Raw genomic sequence first — 18617 nt, 5'->3', positions numbered from 1 at the left:
TTTAAAATTCTATTATACTATACACACTAACTGGAAATCCTAGAATTCTATCTTTTATCATTTACTTGTTTCCCACAATGAATAAATACTTTCTTTATCTGAGGTTTGCCATAAGAAAAAGTATACATGTCATTTACTGTCAACTTGTCAAGGATTGTCAATCGCTTGTCAAACTATATATTTTTTGTGAGAAGTGTTTATTTTCAAGAATTATTTACCAATTCCCATAAATATATTAACAATTTATTACTAAAAACAATGTCTGTGCCGCCTCAAGCATTTGTTAACAAAAACAAGAAACATTTTCTTGGTATTCCAGCACCTCTAGGTTACGTCGCAGGTGTCGGTCGAGGGTGCGTTTTTATAACACTATTATTTATATTTTCATTGTGTGATTACATATATTTATATATATTATCTAATTTCAGTGCTACCGGCTTTACCACACGATCTGATATCGGACCTGCGAGAGATGCGAATGATGTTTCGTAAGTATATGCAAAAGTTGTTTTACTTACTGCTTTTCTATAACAAGAGACCTATATTTTGCCTTACCAAAATATGACAACTGCTAGAAGCAATACATAAAAGAATCTGCAATTTTCTTCAGTAAAATAACCCTCATAAAGTATCATTTATATTTTAAATGTTGCTATTATTCCAGTGACGATCGCCATGCACCACCTGCGGCTAAACGTAAAAAAACTGAGGAAGAGGATGATGATGAGGACTTGAATGATTCCAATTATGATGAATTTTCAGGATACAGTGGCTCTTTGTTTTCAAAGGTATGTACTAGCACACTGCAGTGTGACCAAGTATAATAAGATCTAATTCACTACTATATCAAAACACTAATGTCAGACTTAAAATTACTTTATGATTAAGTATATGGTCAGATTATTTTTTAAACAACAATTAAAAACAAATTTCTTTCTATCATAATTAGATGAAAGTAGTTTATTTATTTATCTTGCAACTCGCCCTAACTTTGAAATGTTCGCACTAATATCTACAGCCATATGGATATAAAAACTATTTTTTGAATTTTATAGCTGTTTTAAAATTGAAATGAATAATTGTAAAATGTAGGTTGATATTATGACTTTGAGTATTTGGATGAATTTGAAGATTACCTAAAAATTTCATTACAATTTGTCTATCTATTTTGAAGTCTAAAGGGATACATATTTATTTTTATGTATATATTGCTAATGTAATAATATACCATTGTTAAAATATCAAATCATGTACATTTTATGAGTTTATTGGAATCCACAATAATATTACTACATGGCTTGTTGAGGGGCTCCTTTTTCTGCACTTAGCCTGTAGTAGGTTGGGTCGTTGTGCATTACTACATTGCTTATAATTATATTAAAGCTTTAAATTTTTAGGATCCTTATGACAAAGATGATGCGGAAGCTGATGCTATTTATGAATCTATCGACAAGAGAATGGATGAAAAGAGAAAGGAATATAGAGAAAAGAGACTAAAGGAAGACTTGGAAAGATACCGTCAGGAAAGGTAATTAACAATTTGTTTTCGTCTATGTTATTCATTTTTATTTATATAATCTTTTCTATAAATTACTATTCTTCACCCAATGCTGATATTAGCTATTGATCACAGATATTTCATTGAGTAATTTTCAAACAAATGCATTATTTTACTGAACAATATTTTATAATTAATTTATTTACTCTTCAATAATATATAGATGGATAGCAGCACAAAAATCATGAAATGTCTCAACCTTTATGACCCTTCGTACTTATTATTTTTCTAGGCCCAAAATTCAACAACAATTCTCTGACCTCAAACGTGAGTTAAAAATGGTGTCTGAAGATGAATGGGCATCAATCCCAGAAGTGGGTGATGCGCGTAACAGGAAACAGCGTAATCCACGCGCAGAGAAGTTCACACCATTACCAGATAGTGTGTTGTCAAGAAATTTGGGTGGGGAGTCCTCAACTTCCATTGACCCAGGCTCTGGTTTGGCTTCTATGATGCCTGGAGTCATGACGCCGGGCATGTTGACACCTTCAGGTATAGCAGTTTTTTATGTTGAGTTTTTTTATACTGTTATCATGGCAAAGCCTAAAAAGTTCTTTTTTTATAAAACTTTTAACAAAATTATGTTTCAATATGTAATCAAGATGTTAGATACTTTGTTTCTCATACTTATATATATTTTTTTTATGTTTTACAGGTGATTTGGATTTGAGGAAGATTGGTCAAGCGAGAAACACACTGATGACAGTAAAACTTTCTCAAGTGTCAGATTCTGTGACAGGACAGACAGTTGTAGATCCCAAAGGATATTTGACAGACTTGCAATCTATGATACCTACATATGGCGGTGATATCAATGATATAAAGAAAGCCAGGTTGCTGTTGAAATCTGTGCGTGAGACTAATCCAAACCATCCACCAGCTTGGATTGCTAGTGCCCGCCTGGAAGAGGTTACTGGTAGGTTATTAAATAAGCATACATTTTTAATCAAATATTGAAATGCTTAAACTTTTGATTTAGTTTATATTAAAATTCTTATCACCCTAGATTCATACAGTAATGCTTCTCATACCATGATAAAATTGGTTATATTATTTTAATGGGTAATATTTTTTTATGGGATGATATAAGCTAATTCAAAAATAAAGTTCTATTCGCGTTTACTTTTGTTTTTTAGGTGATCAATTAACTCATAGGTTTCTGTAATTAAGTATTTGTTTTTGTTTACAAATAACCCCAAATATGTTCTGTATTCACAGGTAAAGTGCAGTCAGCTCGTAATCTGATAATGAAGGGTTGCGAGGTGAACCCGAGCAGCGAGGAGCTGTGGCTGGAGGCGGCGCGCCTGCAGCCGCGCGACACGGCGCGCGCCGTCATCGCGCACGCCGCGCGCAACCTGCCGCACAGCGTGCGCATATGGGCCAAGGCCGCCGACCTCGAGCAGGAGGCCAAGGTGGGATCACATCATCAAATCATTATAAATGGGCAAGATCTGGATGATGGTAGGATTAGGGAAAACGCGGGAAATAAATACATATTTGTTATTTACGCAATATAAAATTTCTTTGCACTTAATAGCTTGCTAGCGAGGAGGTGATATGTTTTGCTTTTATAACGGAAAACTTTAGCCCGGGATAACTTTAACAGGCGGACGGAGCCGCGGGCAATAGCTAGTTCTTTATAAAATTACATGCTGAGCATACTTCACACGCGTGGTCAGCAGAATCTCAGACACGCATTGTAGCAAAATGATGCGAGAGGTTCGAACGAGACCGGACTATGCGGTTTTTGACGTCTAACACATACCTTATTTCTCAGTCACAATAATCTTACATGTTATTATAGGCAAAACGTCGCGTCTACCGCAAGGCGTTAGAACACATTCCCAACTCGGTACGTCTGTGGAAGGCAGCGGTGGAACTCGAGAACCCTGAAGACGCTCGGATTTTATTGTCCCGAGCTGTAGAGTGTTGTCCAACGAGTGTGGAGCTTTGGTTGGCGTTGGCTCGGCTGGAAACTTATGAGAATGCCAGAAAAGTACTCAACAAGGCCCGTGAAAATATTCCCACTGATAGACAGATTTGGGTGACTGCTGCTAAGCTTGAAGAGGCACATGGTAAGACAACTATTAAAAGCGATAAAATGTAGAGACGACCTATTAGTATCAACAATACAACTGTAATCTGGCAGTAGGAGTGTCCAGAATGATTTACTTATCTGATAATTTACCTACTTGTATTTATATTTCCTAATCGGTTTTTGTCTTCATCAGGTAATACACACATGGTTGAAAAGATTATAGACCGAGCGATTACATCGCTCAGTGCTAATGGAGTGGAAATTAACCGCGAACACTGGTTCAAGGAGGCCGTGGAAGCTGAGAAATCTGGAGCGGTGCATACATGTCAGGTAAATGAGATAGTTTATGAAAAACATGATAGACTGGAAAACTAGTTTTGTCAAAATATCAAAAATGGATGTGGACCAAAATTTAGAATTAAAGTAAATTAAGTCTATTTCAAATCTAGTCAGGGAAGAATCGTGTCTAATAACAAATCGATTGCTGTTTGATAAGCTGTATTTAAATAATTCAGCAGAAAGGACTTTTTTCCGCATGGTATTATTATAGTGTTCAAAATCTAATATACAAAAATACACCTGTTCGTGTATCTTATTTAAATTTGGTTTATTCAATTGCAGGCCATTATTCGTGCAGTGATAGGTCACAGTATCGAACCGGAAGATCAGAAACACACGTGGATGGAAGATGCTGAAGCTGTAAGTGAATTTTTGCTATATTTTTTTATTCCTTGATTAATCCTATTTTATATATCAATATTTTATTATAAATTTTTATCCTTTCTTTATTTGCAGTGTGCGAACGATGGTGCGTTCGAGTGCGCTCGCGCAGTATACGGTTACGCGCTGTCAATATTTCCGTCGAAGAAGTCAATATGGCTGCGGGCGGCGTACTTGGAGAAACAGCACGGCACGCGAGCCAGTCTAGAGGGTTTATTGCAAAGAGCTGTAGCGCATTGTCCCAAATCCGAGGTCCTTTGGCTCATGGGTGCTAAGTCTAAATGGCTGGCAGGTAAGGTTGTTTTTTTCTATTTATTATGATTACCATAAATGTCTGTATTTATTAATTAATCCACGCTTGTAACTCGTTTTTTCATTATGCATGATTTTTATACTTTACACGCGCCTGGTGATTCATGTATGTAATGTAGGTACATTATGTTTAAAGTGAATTGATTTCAAATGTTAAGAATAATATAGATCGAGAATAAGATATCTGCTTTATATATAGGTATAAAATTTACTATAATATGTATTGTTCGAATAATAAATACTTACCCTGGCTATATACTGTAACTATACCACCTTACATTATAGTCACATAACATACACTGAGCTCACTGACAATAAGAAATTTCAGCGCATTTACACGATATACTAGTTTTATATACGACACTAATAATATATATGTATATATCCAAATACGATAATTATAATTAATATTTGTTTCTTAGATGTCCCCACTTTATTTTTATTTCATTCCAGGTGATGTCCCAGCGGCCAGAGGTATCTTATCACTCGCCTTCCAAGCCAACCCCAACTCGGAGGAGATTTGGTTGGCCGCCGTCAAACTCGAGAGTGAGAACAAAGAGTACGATAGAGCGAGAAGGTTGTTGGCTAAAGCTCGCGCTTCTGCTCCTACGCCTAGGGTAAGTTTATATACCTCGTCATTATTCTTGTTATAAAAGACGAAACATTATTAAATTAATTATGACTTACATCAAATACGGCAATAATCCCAAAATGTAATAATAATATGCCTTATAGACATCTGATTATAAAAGAGACGGGCGAAATTGGGCTTGACTGTACACTTATGAAACATTTATCAATATTCTTCTTCTATTTATATATCAGCCATTAGAAAATATTAGATTGTATTACAATGGGAAAATAAAATATTTTTTATTATGCACTAGCTTTTGCCCGCGGCTCCGCCCGCGTTATAAAGTTTTTCAGGCTAAAGTTTTCCGTTATAAAAGTAGTAGTTTCCCGGGAGCCTATGTTCTTCCCAGGGTCTCAAACTGTCTCCATACCAAATTTCATCTTAATACGTTGGGTAGTTTTTGAGTTTAACACGTTCAGGCAGACAGATGCAGTGGAGGTCTTTGTTTTATAATATATTTTTTAGAACTTTTTAAGAGGAACAATCCCGTCATACATCATTGTTGCATAACTCTAACCGTTTGCGCAGCGCACGCAACGGAAGCTCTCCAAACTAATAAATTGTCCCCGTTTTTGCAACATGTTTCATTTCTGCTCCGCTCCTATTGGTCATAGCGTGATGATATATAACTTAGAGCACTCTACAAACAAAGGGCTATTCAACACAAAAAGATTTTTTCAGTTCGAATCGGTAGTTCCTGAGATTAGCTATTACTGCTCCGCTCCTATTAGGTATAGCGTGATGATATATAGCAAATAGCACTCCACGACCAAAGGGCTATCCAACACAAAAAGAATTTTTCAATTTGAACCGGTAGTTCCTGAGATTAGCTATTACTGCTCCGCTCCCATTTGGTATAGCGTGATGATATATAGCCTATAGCACTCCACGACCAAAGGGCTATCCAACACAAAAAGAATTTTTCAATTTGAACCGGTAGTTCCTGAAATTAGCTATTACTGCTCCGCTCCCATTGGGTATAGCGTGATGATATATAGCCTATAGCACTCCACGACCAAAGGGCTATCCAACACAAAAATAATTTTTCAATTTGAACCGGTAGTTCCTGAGATTAGCTATTACTGCTCCGCTCCCATTTGGTATAGCGTGATGATATATAGCCTATAGCACTCCACGACCAAAGGGCTATCTAACACAAAAAGAATTTTTCAATTTGAACCGGTAGTTCCTGAGATTAGCTATTACTGCTCCGCTCCCATTGGGTATAGCGTGATGATATATAGCCTATAGCACTCCACGAACATAGGGCTATCCAACGCAAAAAGAATTTTTCAGTTTGGACCGGTAGTTCCTGAGATTAGCGCGTTCAAACAAACAAACAAACAAACAAACAAACTCTTCAGCTTTATATAATAGTATAGATAAGTAACTGACTTCCGGTATCGGGAATATCAGGCTGTCTATTATTAATGTATATTATTATTATTGTTATTTTCTTTCTGTACTTCTGCGCAAATGAATGTTTTTGGTTTGATATTTTTATTTTAACGACTACGGCTTTTCGAGAATATTTTGACGATTGCTGCTTTAATGAACTACCCACGCTTATTCAACAACCGACTTTGATTTCTTGCTTGCTCGCCTGATTTTGCTTGTTCTACCGGATTTTGAAAAGTAACGATGAACCATCAACACCATTGTGTTAATTGTGGCATAGCTACATGGCGTTGTAACACTAAAGGGATTCGTCAAATTGAAAACGAAATAGTTCTTTCAATAATATAAAAACAGTATAAACTCATGCCTGATCCCATGAAGGAGTAGATAAAAGAAGATATGCAACCTACACTTAGTTTCATCTTGCGATAAGTACCTTTATATCGGTCCTCGTCGATCCCATACGATAATTTCAATTCTGGTTATTATCTAAGTCTTTTAGTCGACACGGCAATCCAATGGACAATAATTAGGTGCTGTGAACATCTTGTGCTATCGGGTAAACACAAAGATATTCACAGAAAAGAGTTTTTTTACGCTATTTTCTATAGCGATTATTTCTTTACTCCCATTGAAGAGATAATTTTTTTTTTCTAATTTAGAAATGGTTCTATTATTCCTATAAAATAATGCTTAAATCATCTCTCTAACACCAAGCCCAAGGTTCTATGAAGTTTCACCCGTCTCCTTTTGCTAAATATTGTTAATGACTTGGATCTACGCCACTTTTGTCCCAACATTGCCATTAATTATGTGGCCGAGTTTATTTTTAACTATTCATTTACATACATTGTAGTTGGGTGTATCATTAATTGGGCCAATATTAAAACTGACTTATACCTACAATAATGAGTAGGGTTGCCATCTCTCCAAAAAAATCCCAAAAGTCTATGTTTTACCTAAATGTTACGAAAAGTCCCTCCAAATACTTGACCGGACTAATACGGTAAACTGACATTTGCCAACCCTAATATAAACTACATTTATGACTACTTTAAAAACTGAAAACTAAAATGATTTTTACTTATGTGACTTTTCGATGTAACAATTTGTGTCTAGACCATTGATATCGCGCCCCCATTATATTATTATTATTAATAAAACCTTATTGAGTGTGTGTAAATATAAATTTGTATTTTTAGGTAATGATAAAATCTGCCAAATTGGAATGGGCATTAAATAATTTGGAGGCGGGATTAAAATTACTGGAAGACGCGATCAAAGTGTTTCCAGACTATGCTAAACTGCACATGATGAAAGGACAAATAGAAGAGCAAATGGGTAAAGACGAAGATGCGCATAGCACGTACTCGCAAGGGGTAAGTAAAATGAAAAATAATAATCAGATCTCTAGTTTATAGCTAGTTTTTAACATATAGATTATATAGGTAGTCAGTTAAATACTACAGGAAAAGTTTATTTGTTACGATTGTAAAATATTGTGTTTTGGGCATTGTATTGTCAACGAACATACCGAGGCTATGGCAGTCCAAAGGATATGCCATTAGAAGACGTTGTTTTATTTTTTTTGCTAGTATTAATTAAAATTAGGTTTAATTCCTTTGCATTTTTATAAATGATTGTCCACGTTTCAGTTGAAAAAATGTGCAACAAGCATACCCATGTGGATTTTGTTGTCAAGGCTAGAAGAAAAGTTAAAACACGTGACTAAAGCAAGATCAGTGCTGGAAAAAGCGAGGCTTCGGAATCCCAAAGAAGCAGAGTTGTGGTAAGTTAGCATAAGCAATTGCTTCTTAAGTACTTTGCTGTACGTAATATTCTTTACAGTTTATCTGCGTGTTCATTTAACACGAGCGCTTTGAAGTTAGAAACAAGTGGCACAAAGTTCTTTCTGGGAACTATCAGATGTCGACTAAATATTGATGGCTTCAGGTCATAGAAAAATCGTACTATACATCTTTAAAGCCTGTTTTTTTTTTAAATATCACCAAGTTGGGGACTACAAAATAAACAATTTCTCTATTACATGATTCCCAGATTTATTTTAAAAATGGGCAAATAGACTTACATATTGATTTTTTTTTAATACTGCATTTATAATTCACCTATTTGAGTACTCCAGCTCCTCTTTCTGTTACTAGGTTAGAGAGCGTCCGCCTTGAGCGTAGGAACGGCAGCGCGGAGATCGCCAACGCGGTGATGGCGAAGGCGCTGCAGGAGTGTCCCAGCGCGGGCCGCCTGTGGGCCGAGGCCATATTCATGGAGTCCAGACCGCAGAGGAAGACTAAGAGCGTGAGTCATAATGTTTCATATTTAGGGGGGAGAAAATCAAATGTAGAAAAAAAACCATTTCAAATAATTATTAGCATTTTTTTTTGGTCAATTGTAATTCCTAATAATTATAAAAGGGTAGATGTTTGTTTACATTAAGTTCTTCTCAGACACATTACGTATAAAAGTGATATGTCAAGAACAAGTGAATTCGTTTTATTTCAATTGACTTTGTTACAGGTGGACGCGTTGAAAAAATGCGAACACGACGCGCATGTTCTACTCGCGGTATCGCAACTCTTCTGGACTGAAAGGAAACTTAACAAATGCAGAGATTGGTTCAATAGGACGGTAAGTTTCATTTATACTTAACTTTTCCGAAATAAAAATTGTCTCTGTTATTTTAATTCCAAGTAATTCCAAAAAGATCCAATGTCGTTATAATAAATTATAAAAAGGGGTGTATACTATGTAAAGCGGAAAAATTATACTAAATGTCGAATACAGAGGTGTCCAAACTGACAAGAGATGATTATCCATTATTAGAACACAATCCTATCATCAAATCCTTGACACAAATTTACGTAGGCCAATAGTTATAAATAATAAGATTTAATTTAATTATTCGAGTATAAAAATAAATTATTTCATTCAGGTAAAAATCGACCCGGACCTAGGCGACGCGTGGGCTTACTTCTACAAGTTCGAGTTACTGCACGGGAACGAGCAGCAACAAGAGGAGGTGAAGGCGCGCTGCAAGACCGCCGAGCCGCACCACGGCGAGCGCTGGTGCCGCGTCTCCAAGGACATACACAACTGGTGCTTCAGCACGGAGCAGATACTACTCCTCGTTGCTAAGGATCTGCCGGTGCCTACATAAGCGAACGCTCTAGCTGATTTGTCAAAATGCCGCATAGGCCACGGCCTAGTGGCGAAATATTACAAAGTAGGAGTGGCACTATCGCAACCCGGGACCTTTTTACCTTTCTTTTGATTGGATGCGGGTGCGCATGTGCGAAGCGGCACAAACTGAGTCGCCTATACTTAAGGAAAGTATAAATCTAGGACTGAACAGACGTAAAAGGGGGAGCATCGAGTACATCTACATCTAGTAGTTAAGGTTATATGAGTGTCGACATAAGTGAAAGTGATTACTGTAGTAAAAGATACGCTCGCCAGATGTCGCTATAAGTGGGATGGCCGTGGATTTTCAAGTCAAAGTGCGTAGTGACAGTTTTCCACCATCAAAGTAGCTGTTATGGCAAAAAAACTGATTTCCCCTAATATTATGTATATTGTATAAGTGTTGTGCAATTAAAGTGTATTAGAAAAGTAATGAAAGGTAGCATTTATTTTAATATTTTGACAATTCCGAAAAGTGGCAACACTAATTTTAACTAAATTATATCCATGGAATTATTACTAATTTCCTACCTCCATAGTTAAATCTACGTTTTATAGAATATAATATGTAACACTACATCATCGCCTACAATCGATTTCCTAAGATCTTCAGTTTGGAGTTAAATAAAATTAAATTTGCTGACTTAATATTACAAGGTTCTATGTTATATTTTGTGCACAATCGAATTACGTGTAATATAAAAAGTGAACTAGCGACGTTTTGGATTCCACAAAATAAGATATCCTTATATTTGGTCTTTCCACTAAACAACACATAACTTTATCGTTTGTTGTAACAGCCACAGTAATGTTGTACAGTTCAACATTGTTTCTTTCAGTATCTCTATGGAAGATAAATACTTTATATATATTTTTTTTTTCATTATTTTTAGACTTACATGTATTATTAGGATTTATGGTGTGTAACTTTATACTATTTTGCTCTAACAATGTTTATTTTACACATATATAGTGGTAATAAAGGTACCTTCCTATTCCCATAGCATTATATCTGTATAAGTTATGGATAGAAAAAATATCCTACATCGAGTTTAAAAGTAAATGTTAAATAATAACTGAAATTAGGTAAATATGTAGAGGAATAAAAATATTTCTGAACTGCAAAATACTATTTATTTATAAAATGTGTGCTATTTTTATATGTTTAATCAATACACCATTCTGTCAGGTAGAGTATTTACATCTCTAGTACGGTGTCGTGTAACCGAACTGGCGAACAACATTCCACGGAGTTATATCGAGCTTTTACGCTATATATATGTGGCGTTTAAACAATGCATTATGATATAATTTAGTCACATAATGTGGCACGTGCCTTGAGCGAAACTTTCGATGTAATGCGCGTACCCAGTTTATAATAACAATTGCATATATCACCCATAAACACCATTTATAAAATTTCCAAAAATAAAACGCTAGTTGTGAGAGATTGAATTATAAACGTGAGCTGGCAGCGCGCCAGCTGCGCGCGCGCATGCGTGAGACGAATACTTGCGCGGATTTTTCATTTCTTTCCCTTTACATATCCGAAAGTCGCCGGATTCTGAGATGCTCAAGTAACAAGTAGTTAAAAAGTGAAAGTTTTAGTGAATGTTAATAATATTGTGTAAATAAACATGTCTCCGAGATGTCCTGTGCCGCCGCTGCAAGAGATGACCCTGTCGTTAGTCGCGAGACAATTGATCTATGCGTTATCCAGAGTCACATCGGATGAGGACGCTGAGCTCGCGTTCGCGATGGTCTCGTCTTACTACGAAAACATCGGCGCAACCACCGACATATTCCAGGACCTGATCAACTTAATACTCCAATCAGAGTATCTGGACCCCTCCATCCGATATTACACGATGAAATTATTGCTCAAAGAAAACGTGAAGAGTTTGGTAACTGGAATGTTCCCCGTACCGTATTACAGGAAAGTTGTCGAAGTAATAGTCGAGCAAGGCCGACACCTGACAGCTTTAAATTTAAAAGGAGTTTGGGTCAAGGACGAACATCTGCCTCTCATGTATCAACTTATTAAAAACCTAACGAATTTAACCACTCTGAATATACCTTACATTGCTAATGACGAAGTGCTCAAGTACATTGGACAGTATAATAAAGTATTGAAACTCCTCGATGTGTCAGGTGAGACTGATATCACCGAGATTGGTATCGACGCAATGCTTTCTGGTAATCCGCAGTTGGCTCAAAGTTTAACTGTAGTTAATGTAGGCATGTACGGGGAGGAGAATATTGATCACACCGACGTCGCATTATTCATACGGAAATTGCCAAACCTCACAAACCTTGGCAGTTACTCGTTTGTTGGTAAAGCGATTAATCATTTGTACAACACGGATTGTCCGCCAGGTTTTAAAACAAAGTTGCAATATTTACACGACGCCCACACAAACGTGAGAACTATGAAGGCTATACTCGCCCTGTGTCCCATGCTCGAGACGATCTATCTTGAAGATCCAGAGCAAGGAGTCTTACAGCAAATCAAAGACTTAAATTGCATAAACAAAATTAAGCTGAATAAATTCCAATGTCATGAACTGCATCAGTTGCTCGACAAAATTGGATACAAAATAGTCAGCCTTATGTTGTCAGGATCTTCCGGTTCATTTAATTTTACGAGGATAGCAGAAACGTGCAGGAACTTAGAAAGCATAGAATTCTATTCAATACAAACTGCAACGCACGAGGAAGAAATACCTTTCAATAAATTGGAACATATAGAAATCATCCAGGGCAATTTGTCCACGTCCTGTCTCAAATATTTGATGACCGGCAGTCCAAAACTCAAAAAACTAATCATTGGTGATGAAATCAAGTTGGATGATAATGATATGTCACGGTAAGTTATAGATAACAGCATTATTTTTTTAGAAAATCTATTATGAGAAGTTAGATTTAAAAAAAATATAATAAAAGGCATTATTAGTGAACGAACGAATTATAATTTAAGTATTAAGGTAAAAGGCCATTAATATCCTCATTTAGAATTAACCTTTGGACTATTGGTTATCGTGGAAATCATTAATTAAATATTGCTACGTTGATAAAATTATTTTTTGATTTCTCAGATATAACCAATAAGTCATCCAGTAAAGTATAATCCAGATTTATATTCTAATTATATTCTTTGGCTATTTCAGAATGCTTCGCCGGTACAAATTCGAACATTTAGAAGCCATATGGTTTCCGAACGCACCTCGGCTTACACGGGACACCGTAGAGTTACTAATGGAGTCTTTGCCAAAATTACAAAGTCTTGGGCAGTTAAGCGGGTGGCGGTTTACCCCAGATGATATGATGTTAATGAGAGCTATCATAGCAAGTACTAATACAGATTTGGTGTTATCGCCTCTTGGTATATTCCAACAGGGGAATTAGTGTTTCGAACTCAACTCAATATGGCGGATAACGGCCGCATTCTCGCAAAGTTTGAAGTCACTGATGCAAATTATTGGTTTAAATGGATTTCAGAAAGGTATACTTATAACTTTATATTGCCAACATTTGTGTTTTGTACTGATTTCTGTATTCATGTGAGGCATAAATAACCGCTGTGAGGTATCTACTGCCACACTAAAAGGTGGGAAAAGATTGTAAATTACGTTTAAGCCAAAACGTAAAGCATTTGAGCACAGTATTTTTTTTACCTTATTATGTTTTGATTTTGTTATGTTTTAAATGTCTATAATTTAGGTTAAAAATAATTTCAATTAGCCGTTGATAATCGCTTTCATTGAAATGAATCTAGTCTTTATATTAAGTTGTATTGTGTATCGAAATTATACGTTATGAATAACAAGAAAATAAATATTTTACAAATTTATTACTACTCGCATTTCATTGGTTCAGTTTACTCACAGCCTGTTATAACATTTAATATCTAAGTCACAAATACAATAAATATTCTAAGACACCTCAAAAATCTATTAAGTTATTGTTTATGGCTCCGCGCACATAACAAACAAATAAGTTCTTGGAATTTAATTACCTTAATCCGTGCCGGGCTTTAAAATCTATTAATTCAAGTATTTTAATTTAAATTACAGAGATAATAACTTGGAAATTAGTTCGAGAACAATTATTGTACTTTTAAAATCAAAATAAATATCAATGGTGGTGTCGTTTAAAAACAGTACAAAAATAACATTTTAATTAATGATAATGATTAAAATTTTATAATGGTTATTAAGAATGGACTTCTTCCGCCTTGTATTTCCCATTTGTTTCTGGTGGCACATTTTCCCGATCCTTCAGAGACCTAGATTTTTTCTTGTTTATTCGTGCCTTCCACATTTTGCACTCATCTGCGCATTTCGTGGTTATTATACTTCTGTAAATAAATTTAATTTTATTTAAAATATTCCATGATTTGAATATGGCATAATATTATATAATATATTCTCTTCTACTAACCTAACTAGATTTTCTTTTACATCAAATCTGTCCATAATTTCCATTATAACGTCGGATATTATTTTCGGATCCAAGCACATCTTAGCTGGCTTATCTTGAAAAGCTGGCGATCTTTTGCCAGTTAACGAGTGTGTCGCTAATATTCTGGAATAAAACATAAATGTTAAATAAGTTTAGTATGTGCTATATGTGGTGGTAACGGTTTAATGGATACTTAAATAGTAAGAGGATTAAATTTACCTTCTTGGAAAAACGGCCAGTAATAATGTCCTTGTAGCTATTGTGTAAGATCGCCAATTTACTTTTTTAAATTGGTCTGCGTGTATTAATGTTTTACCACTACCAATAGGTACCTAAAAAATAAAAATGAACATAACATTCAAACAATTGACTTGAATACTTCCATATATACCGTACAAATTTAAAAACAGTAGGTACCCAATCTTTGTCTCCATTTTTCGTTTCCGTTGGTTTGGCTTGCATAACGCGTTGGTTATCGTATTTGTTTGTTATCAGCACGTTGTCATCTGATCTATCGAATTCTTCACTGTCATTATTTTCTAATTCTTTATATTCTTCGACAGTTTCCTCTAAAGCGTCAGTCGCTTTCACAACTGGTATAATATCATCTAATGTTATCTTTTCCTCGTCGGGTATAAAATTGGGTACAACAGCTCGCTTCAGATCGTCTATTGTTTTAAAAAGGGCTTTAAAACTGTTTCTAATACTTATGAGCTCACGGACGTCAATTGTTATTTTTTTCTGACTCGTTTCTGTTTTTGAGCTATTGTGTTTTTTTGTAGAATCAGCTAGTGATTTGTTCACTGGTGTACCTTTTCCAATATCCTTGTAACTTCGCTTTCGATTGATTGAATTGGACTGTTGCATAGATTTAGGTATGATAGCGTTTACTTTGTTTGATGGAGTCAGAATTTTTTTGCTTGATCTCCTGTTGGAATACTGTCGTTTGCACTTATCTAATTTGATTTTCTTTGTCTCTACCTGCAAATTATTAAAAATATTTACAACGTTTATATGTGGACAATATGATATCCTTAATCTTTACAGTTAACCTTGACGGATAAACAAAAAATGATGATACAAATCTGTATTTGAGGTCCAATTTAACTTAAGAGGTTTCTTAAACAAAATATAAAGTCATTATTTTTTATGAACAACAGGAAATTATTTAAAAGTGATGTGATAAATAATCTCTACAAGTACTATCGTTAGAATTTTTTAGACAATTATTTACATGACAAACATAAAGCTCTGTATTTATTATAATTTACCAATTGCATTGATCCCTTTTATAGGATTTTACACATAATTTTTGTTTTGTATTGGAAAAATTCATAAATGTTTTATGGAATAACAATTTATTTATTAAAAGGAACAACTCACAAAACATACATCGATACCTGATTAATACAAAGTTTCAAAAAAAAAGCTAAATGTTGTTGCAATTACGAGTCGTCACAGCATGCACATTATATAAAAATGAGTGAAAGGATAAGACAGGGTAATTAAAAGATTAATATCATTCATACGGCATCTGAATCAGCAGACATTGCGCCGTCCTCGTCGCTCGGTTCCCAGGACGATGCGCTTGCTGAAAAGTCTTCCGACTCTTCACCTTTCTTCAAACTTGGGCCAGCTGGCTCCTCGCTCTTTATCATAGAATCCAGCATATGACGTTCCCCTAAAAATACCGTTAAGCGGGTTTAATATTAATAGTTTAAGTTTTCGTTGCATTATTTAGATACTTGATTGGGATGCGTAATTGGAAATTCACATTACTTAATATTTTAAAATTTCATCTTAAACCCAATTGACTTTATAAAGTTTATTTGGTTTCCTACATAGATTCCCGATAGGCCCAATGAGTAAGGAAAATGACCATAAACATTATTTCTCCTAAAATCTATGCGATAAATAAAATAATACCTCAAAAATATAAGTTGCGTGTATACATATAAAGTGGTATCTATATATTATTTACATCGATTTAATAACAATAACCATCTATCCACTGTTGGGGCGACATCGAGTTTCTATTGAACCGTTTTTATTTTAGGAACCGGACTTCATAAATCAATCTGACGAATAAGAATTATTAACCAATTTTTAAATAAAATGCAAGTGTGGATATACGATGAGTAACTTTCTAGAAGCTCTTAATAAAAACCAGTGAGATTATTTGTAGTTAAATCATTTATTAGTTAAACTATGTTCAAAGCTCGGGAACACTGTGAATTTAAAATTCCCACACACTAGACAAATTTAACATCTATCTTATAAATAATAAAGGTACTCACGTGCGCGCGCAATAAGTGTACCGGCATGCGCCTCGCCTTTCCTATTAGCTGTTAGAACATCACCAGCCTTCAACTCCTTGTTGAGAGGACTCAGCACCGACTTCACATACACCACGTCTCTACCGCCTTCACTCCACTCTACCAGGAGCCAGTTCTCACTCTTCTTACCGGACATCATAGATGCGACTAGAACCCACAAACGTTACTAATTCACTGCGTAACTAAAGGGTCTGGTATTGCTCCATGGCTCAGGTAAAAGTTTCATTGCACCCTTACAACAGTTATTACGGTCCCCCGCCCTTAGTCCCCGAACAATAAGAATTTTCGCCAATGGCATCGGGACCGACAAAAACCTTTTTTTTGCACCACTTCCTAGTAGGTTTCTAAGCGGAGAATTATATTCTTTTGTTAATAGATCTATCTTCGTTGAGTCATAAAAGTTAGTAAAACAATAAGCTTTTGTTCCCTTTCTTTTGTTTTTCATAGGTAAATCGAATATTTTTGAAAACTGAGATCTATAAAACTTTGAATTTTAATATCCGTTAATTGTTTAATATTAATACTTAATGAACTTTATACAACTAATACAGATTAACACCATATTGTCTAACTGGATTAAAGAACCAATCTTTGTTTCCAACTAGAGCCTAAACCTTAGACTATTATACCTATTAGTAGATATAAGATACGTTACATGCTCATACTAATAGAGTAACTTGAATATACTCATATTTTTGTGAAGTTTGTATTTGTAAATTCTTTATTGGACACTCGTTTATGCTTTCAAAATATCCAAGAGAAGGGCGGCAACAGGAAAAATGTAAGACAGTAAGTACATGACCCCTGTTAGTCATAACTGAGGCGTCTCCCCAAGCTAACGGCTTGAGCAATTCGGTTTATACATACTTAACGGCGCGGCGCGCAAGTTACAAGCGGGAATATGCAAAGATTTACAAATATATTTTTTTAAAACAAATTTTAGATGTTTTTGAGAATTTTAAACCACTTAAATATTCCTTAATTAATAGTCTATATAATCAAAATGATGTGTACTTTAGGAGGAGAACCACGGAGTCCATAAATCTAGTGGCATTATCATTATGAAATTAACGAAAAAATATCCACATTGTAAAAAAATTTCAACAATCTTAGTAAAGATAACATATTGCAAACACCTGATGTTTTTTCTACACATTATATTATAAATTTCGAGTAGGTAGATAGCTTGCTGAGTACCCTAATTATATTAGGTATATTCTCATATGCCCTGCTTACCGATAGCGAACGCTTGTATTTTACTAGAAGTAAATTTATGAAAGTCTAAACTTATGTAAATACGGTGCTACTTGGCAGTCACTGAACTTGCGTGAAAGGCGTGTTCGTTAGGCAATTAAACCGACGCTTGAAAGGCAATTATATCTAAGCGACAAATATACCCCAAAATCAGTTATATAAATGTTTGCAATCGCCAGATTTTTCTGCTTCGTTTAATCTAGGTCTTGGTGCTCTAGGATTGTTTTTATTTCAATAGACTGTATTTTTATAAAGTAAATACTTAGTTTAAGTGAATTTTATTATTAAAGCCAACTTTAAAACACTCTACTCAAAAAAATACTGGTTGTAGCTTAGATATGATTGCCTTGCGTCGTAATATAACGTCGCGCATGTTTTTCCGTTCAGTGGTAGAACGTCTACCTAAATTATACGGCAACTACGCTGGCTACAAAGAGAATATTACCACTACGTGGCTACAGAGAGAATATAACCACTACGGCTGGCTATATTGTCGCCCATGTGTCAAAGGGCAAGTCTATTGCCATTTACCGAACACAATTCCAGGCGGCCTCTCACTGACCGGAAAGCGCTCAGTATGGATCCTGACTCTAAGCCTAATAAATATCTATCCGTCAAGTCGAGGAGATATATACACTAGACAAATATGTACCCGTATATTAATAATATAATAATATCAGCCCTGTATGTCCCACTGTTGGGCAGGGGCCT

General features: G+C 35.2%; 3 protein-coding genes across 3 annotated transcripts; 2 read left to right on the top strand and 1 right to left on the bottom strand.

Moving 5' to 3' along the window:
• Nucleotides 1-146: 146 nt before the first annotated feature.
• Nucleotides 147-10288, top strand: LOC115440214 (pre-mRNA-processing factor 6). Its single transcript, XM_030164423.2, has 17 exons — nucleotides 147-353; nucleotides 429-488; nucleotides 665-788; nucleotides 1398-1528; nucleotides 1791-2050; nucleotides 2214-2474; nucleotides 2777-2970; nucleotides 3363-3633; nucleotides 3790-3926; nucleotides 4218-4295; nucleotides 4392-4608; nucleotides 5082-5245; nucleotides 7863-8039; nucleotides 8316-8449; nucleotides 8823-8973; nucleotides 9193-9303; nucleotides 9608-10288. Exons 1-17 carry the CDS (start codon nucleotides 259-261, stop codon nucleotides 9830-9832), a joined length of 2790 nt encoding a protein of 929 aa, XP_030020283.1. The 5' UTR covers nucleotides 147-258; the 3' UTR covers nucleotides 9833-10288.
• Nucleotides 10289-11055: 767 nt separating this feature from the next.
• Nucleotides 11056-13708, top strand: LOC115440215. The gene is made up of 2 exons (XM_030164425.2): nucleotides 11056-12721; nucleotides 13023-13708. The coding sequence occupies exons 1-2, from the start codon at nucleotides 11493-11495 to the stop codon at nucleotides 13258-13260; spliced, it is 1467 nt and encodes a 488-aa protein (XP_030020285.2). The 5' UTR covers nucleotides 11056-11492; the 3' UTR covers nucleotides 13261-13708.
• Nucleotides 13709-13717: 9 nt separating this feature from the next.
• LOC115440216 lies at nucleotides 13718-18537 on the bottom strand. The gene is made up of 6 exons (XM_037437148.1): nucleotides 16614-18537; nucleotides 15846-15997; nucleotides 14734-15297; nucleotides 14536-14648; nucleotides 14296-14439; nucleotides 13718-14212 (listed from the first exon to the last, which is right to left on the bottom strand). Exons 1-6 carry the CDS (start codon nucleotides 16789-16791, stop codon nucleotides 14068-14070), a joined length of 1296 nt encoding a protein of 431 aa, XP_037293045.1. The 5' UTR covers nucleotides 16792-18537; the 3' UTR covers nucleotides 13718-14067.
• Between the last annotated feature and the right edge of the window lie 80 nt (nucleotides 18538-18617).

Source organism: Manduca sexta, chromosome 10, assembly GCF_014839805.1.
Source record: "Manduca sexta isolate Smith_Timp_Sample1 chromosome 10, JHU_Msex_v1.0, whole genome shotgun sequence".
Lineage (NCBI taxonomy): Eukaryota > Metazoa > Arthropoda > Insecta > Lepidoptera > Sphingidae > Manduca > Manduca sexta.
Note: the sequence above shows the minus strand (reverse complement) of the source record. Positions and strands in the feature narration are given on the sequence as shown.